This window comes from Megalobrama amblycephala, linkage group LG10, assembly GCF_018812025.1.
Source record: "Megalobrama amblycephala isolate DHTTF-2021 linkage group LG10, ASM1881202v1, whole genome shotgun sequence".
Lineage (NCBI taxonomy): Eukaryota > Metazoa > Chordata > Actinopteri > Cypriniformes > Xenocyprididae > Megalobrama > Megalobrama amblycephala.
The window spans coordinates 18,837,440-18,843,122 of record NC_063053.1 but is presented as its reverse complement, the minus strand read 5'-3'; the positions used below and the strand labels follow the sequence as shown (position 1 = coordinate 18,843,122).

The window sequence follows — 5,683 nt, the reverse complement described above, 5'->3', positions numbered from 1 at the left end:
AGTCCATACTTTTTCCCCATGGCTGCCTGAGTGTGAACATCTCTCCTTTTCTTTTAACATAGTGTCACAGAAGGGCCTCCATTTGAGGAAAAACATAGAATGTTATACAATTTTCCAAATGTTCTCCAGAATTTTTTTGTCTATATATCTGTACTTTGATCCGGCACATGGGCAAAGAGTGGTGTACTGGGGTGTCATGCTGCATATGGTGTTTAAAATCAAGCACACGCTACAAAGTAGAGCTTGTTGCTCTGTAAAGGTTTAAGTCTCTAAAAAACAGGTTTTCATTAGCTCTTGAAAGTGCAGTTTATTTGTGTAAAGTGCACATTGGCACTACAGAAGACAATAGACTTTAAATGTGTGCAGGGCGACAAGCTTTAGTCTTTAACTATGTGATTTGCATAAGTGACTTTATCTAAGAATAAAGTGGCAACAGGTGTGCCTGGGAATGTTTGCGTTGAGTTATGAACTGTTTTCAGTTCGACTTTCCTCCAGGCAGGGTGCTCTTATCTAAATTGCCTGTCATAAATAGCTTTTGTATGTTATTATATCTAAAAGCTATGTGGAAGAATTTTTTTTTTATGTCCATTCATTTTAGGATAGCTTTAAAATAGAGATTAGGGTTGTGCTGATAGATGATAGTATTGTGTATTCATGATAGTCCAAGATATCGCTAATGCCTTTGACAAGATCAAGACAATAATTGGCTAGTTTTCCCTTTAAAGGGTTAGTTCACCCAAAAATGAAAATTCTGTCATTTATTACTTACCCTCATGCCGTTCCACACCCGTAAGACCTTCGTTAATCTTCAGAACACAAATTAAGATATTTTAGTTGAAATCCGATGGCTCCGTGAGGCCTCCATAGGGAGCAATGACACTTCCTCTCTCAAGATCCATAAAGGTACTAAAAACAAATTTAAATCAGTTTGTGAGTACAGTGGTTCAATATTAATATTATAAAGCGACGAGAATATTATAGAATAAAAACAAAATAACGACTTATATAGTGATGGCCGATTTCAAAACACTGCTTCAGGAAGCTTCGGAGCATAAATGAATCAGTGTATCGAATCATGATTCAGATCGCGTGTCAAACTGCCAAACGACTGAAATCACGTGACTTTGGCACTCCGAACTGCTGATTCGACACAATGATTCATTGTGCTCCGATGCTTCATGAAGCAGTGTTTTGAAGTCGGCCATCACTAAATAAGTTGTTATTTTGTTTTTTTTGGCGCATCAAAAATATTCTTGTCGCTTTATAATATTAATATTGAACCACTGTACTCACATGAACTGATTTAAATTTGTTTTTAGTACCTTTATGGATCTTGAGAGAGGAAGTGTCATTGCTTCCTATGGAGGCCTCACGGAGCCATCGGATTTCAACCAAAATATCTTAATTTGTGTTCCGAAGATTAACGAAGGTCTTACGGGTGTGGAACGGAATGATGGTAAGTAATAAATGACAGAATTTTCATTTTTGGGTACACTAACCCTTTAATGCATTAAATTTTTATTATTATTTGCCAAGGCGAAAACGACATTGTTATTTGTCAGCATTTTGTTTTGTTTCCATAGCACATTAACAAAACATTTTAATGACACTAATAACAATACAATTACAAATTATTATTATTATTATTATTATTATTAATAATAATATTATTATTACTAAGGTCCAAACACAGCATAATCAGTCATCGATGTGATGGCAAAGCTGAATTTTCAGCATCATTACTCCAGTCTTCAGTTCCACATGATCCTTCAGAAATCATTCTAATATGCTGATCTGCTGCTTAAGATTCATTTCACATTATCATCAATGTTGAAAACAGTTGTGCTGCTTCATATTATTGTGGAAACCATTTTTTTTCAGGATTCTTTGACCAGTTGAAAGTTCAAAAGAACAGCATTTATTTGAAATAGAAATCTTTTGGAACAATGTAAAAGCATTTACTGTCACACTTTATCAATTCAGTGCAGCCTTGCTGAATAAAAGTATTAATTTCTTTTTTTAAAAAGACTTAGTTACCCTAAACCTTTACATGGTAATGTATACATTTATGTTAAATAAATGTTTGCATTTTTTATTTTATAAAGGTGGCATCACATCGAGTCCCTGTTAAATGGAGGAGTGACCATCACAGTGAACTTCTGGTACAAGGTATGCTTTTGCAGCACCTCAGTTGTGCACTGTCTTGTTTACATACAAGATGTATCATTGCACAAATCAACCAGTATTGCACAAAATATTTCAAGGGGACACCCACTCCAAAGAGGATAGAGTACCCTTTGAAAGCTCATCAGAAGGTGGCCATAATGAGGAACATAGAGAAGATGTTGGGAGAGGCCTTGGGGGACCCACATGAGGTACAGAAAAGTAGAACAGTCAATCATAGCCTCTTCCGTTTTTAGGTCCTCAGATATGAATAATGCATTAAGGAATTCCCTGTGTATTTTGACCTTGACAATAACCTAATTACAAGTATATTTGTGGCTAACCTGCTTTAAACCTGAATCAAATGTGCATGCCTACATTTGACTGTGACTAGAGCAAGAAATGAATAGCCGTTTTCCTCTTTCCAGTATTTAATGAATTTAGCATATATTTGTTCACTGAATACATTTTCTATTGATTTTTAACAGGTTGGTCCATTGCTGAACATGATGATTAAGGGCAGATATGATCATGGACTGAGTTAATGGCCTGAGCTGAAGCTTCTTTAGTGTGCTGCTAAGACGGTCTGTTTATATGTATGTGTGGATTTGGGCATATGCTTGTGTATACATTCAGACTGTTGAAATGCCAGTGCATGGCAGTATTTTGGCAGTATAAAGACTTCCGCCTTTTGTCTGCTTTCATTTACTGCACCCGTTATTGCTAGTTTTGTGTTGGTGTAAGAAGAAAACCACTTGTGAGAAATTGATTTGATCTCCCCTAAAAAAGAGTCCTTAAATCTACATGTGCAGCATTACATGCTAAAAAATAGACTAATGCATTAGCAGAGCCTGTAAAGCACTTTTACACCACCCAGAGCGCCTGTTGTCAGGTTTTGTCCCATGTTGGGACAAAGAAGGTGCCATATGTCATGACTTAACTCCTGTGGTTCTGAGTCCGCAAAGTGAAACTGGCAGAGTGCCTCGATCATATCCACAAAAGAGGATGATTTACAACTTGAAATCTACTACTGGTAGATCTACCAACTGTTGATGTTATCATTATTGATGGTATTTTGTGTGTTTGCTTTTGAATTTGATCTCATGACTTCAGTGTTTCAGTCACAATATGTTTTTTAAAACAAGGGATTTCTCATCCTTTCGTAGCCGACTCACTGAATTAAATTTTGCATTTGTATATGCATTTTTATTTTTTTCTTTATTTTTTAGATATGTGTACATTAAGGAAAATGTTTTAGTTTCTTGGTGGTCTATTTTTTTAATGTAACATTATATGGTACCATTTCAGTAAGGATTGTAATTCAGAACAAAACTACACTTGCCAAGTGTTAACTGTCTCCATGAATTGTAAGGAAATAAAAGATTTTGAATGGTTTGATCTTTTTTTTTTTTTTTTTAAATTAAACTACGGTTTTCATTATTATTTCATTAAATTATTAATTTTTATTATAAGTATGGGTACATTTACAATACAAAATTTGTGTGCTAAAATCTGAAATTGACCTACATTATTATCTACACTACCATTCAGAAGCTTGGGGTCACTAAGATTTTTAAAAAAATGTTTTTGAAAAGTCTCATGCTCACTAAGGCTGCATATATTTGGTCAAAAATACAGTAATACTGTGAAATGTTATTACAATCAAATGTGTTCTATTTGAATATATTTTAAAATGTAATTTATTCCTGTTATGGTAAATTTTTCAGCATCATTACTCTAGTCTTCAGTGTCACATGATCCTTCACAAATCATTCTAATATGTTGATTTGTCTTATCGGAGCTGAAAATAGTGCTGTTTATTATTTTTGTGAAAACTGCGATACATTATTATTTTTTTTTTAGGATTCTTTAATTCGTAGAAAGTTGAAAAGAACAGCATTTATTTGAAACGTATCTTTTGTAACATTATAGAAATCTTTGCTGAATAGAGCAATTAATTTAAAAAAAAAAAATTATCATACTCACTCACCCAAAAATTCTGAACGGTAGTGTAGTACAAGAACCCAATTGGTCACTTTAATCCTTTAAAAGTATGCAATGTTTACAATTTTCATGTATGGTAAAATTGTGATCATCTACCTATAGGTATATCATGGGCTTGTTTCAGCTAACTTTATATATTGCCAAACATATAACTCAAAGTTGGATGTTGAACAGTATACCGACAATGATGGCAGTCATCTATCATAAATACCTATCACCGCAGAAACAATATCAAATAAACCAACTCTGGGAACATTTGTCTTGTTACAAGCATTTCAATTCTTACAAAGATTATGAAGGAATAAAATATCCTGGAGAAATCATTTGAAGTGTTTGACATGTCTTTTGGTCTCTATAAAGAATGATCGCACAGGTGTTTAACATAGCTGTAGCTTTGTGCTTTAGAGCACAATCTTAGTTGTGTAAAAATTAAAGAGAACAAAACCTGTTGCTTCAAAGTAGCTACATGATTTTTGATCTCTGTAGTTCTCGGCACTGATTTCTGAGTGACTTAAAGTGGTTTGCTCTGTTCATGTAATCTTTAAATTAAACATAAAATGTTTTCTTTTCTCACCTTGTGTCTTCAGATGTTTATATTCCTTCACTTTAAAATTCTTTCATTATTTCAACAATCTCATGCTCTAAAGTACCTAAAAGCTCAAAACAATCAATTTTTAAAACCAGTTTTAGGAACTTCAAAAGATTTAGATTAAAGGGTTAGTTCACCCAAAAATGAAAATTCTGTCATTTATTACTCACCCTCATGCCGTTCCACACCCGTAAGACCTTCGTTAATCTTCGGAACAAAAATTAAGATATTTTAGTTGAAATCCGATGGCTCCGTGAGGCCTCCATAGGAAGCAATGACACTTCTTCTCTCAAGATCCATAAAGGTACTAAAAACATATTTAAATCGGTTCATGTGAGTACAGTGGTTCAATATTAATATTATAAAGCGATGAGAATATTTTTGGAGCGCCAAAAATACCAAAATAACGACTTATTTAGTGATTTCAAAACAATGCTTCAGGAAGCATCGGAGCACAGTGAATCAGTGTGTCGAATCTGCGGTTCGGAGCGCCAAAGTCACGTGATTTCAGCCGTTGGCAGTTTGACACGCGATCTGAATCATGATTCGACACACTGATTCATTTGTGCTCCGATGCTTCATGAAGCATTGTTTTGAAATCGGCTATCACTAAATAAGTCGTTATTTTGGTTTTTTTTGGCGCTCCAAAAATATTCTCGTCGCTTTATAATATTAATATTGAACCACTGTACTCACATGAACCATGTTCTTAGTACCTTTATGGATCTTGAGAGAGGAAGTGTCATTGCTCCCTATTAAGGCCTCACGGAGCCATCGGATTTCAACTAAAATATCTTAATTTGTGATCCGAAGATTAACGAAGGTCTTACGGGTATGGAAACGGCATGCGGGTAAGTAATAAATGACCGAATTTTCATTTTTGGGTGAACTAACCCTTTAAGTACAGAACTGATGAAAGACACAACA

General features: G+C 34.4%; 1 protein-coding gene across 1 annotated transcript in view; it reads left to right on the top strand.

The window, feature by feature from the left end:
- hif1an (hypoxia inducible factor 1 subunit alpha inhibitor) overlaps positions 1-3,558 on the top strand; it is a 9,679-nt gene extending 6,121 nt beyond the window's left edge. Inside the window, exons 6-8 of the mRNA XM_048205182.1 lie at positions 2,106-2,169; positions 2,265-2,375; positions 2,652-3,558. Of these exons, the coding sequence (XP_048061139.1) occupies positions 2,106-2,169; positions 2,265-2,375; positions 2,652-2,708 (232 nt within the window). The 3' untranslated portion in view covers positions 2,709-3,558. The remainder of the gene's footprint in view (positions 1-2,105; positions 2,170-2,264; positions 2,376-2,651) is intronic.
- Positions 3,559-5,683: the final 2,125 nt, after the last annotated feature.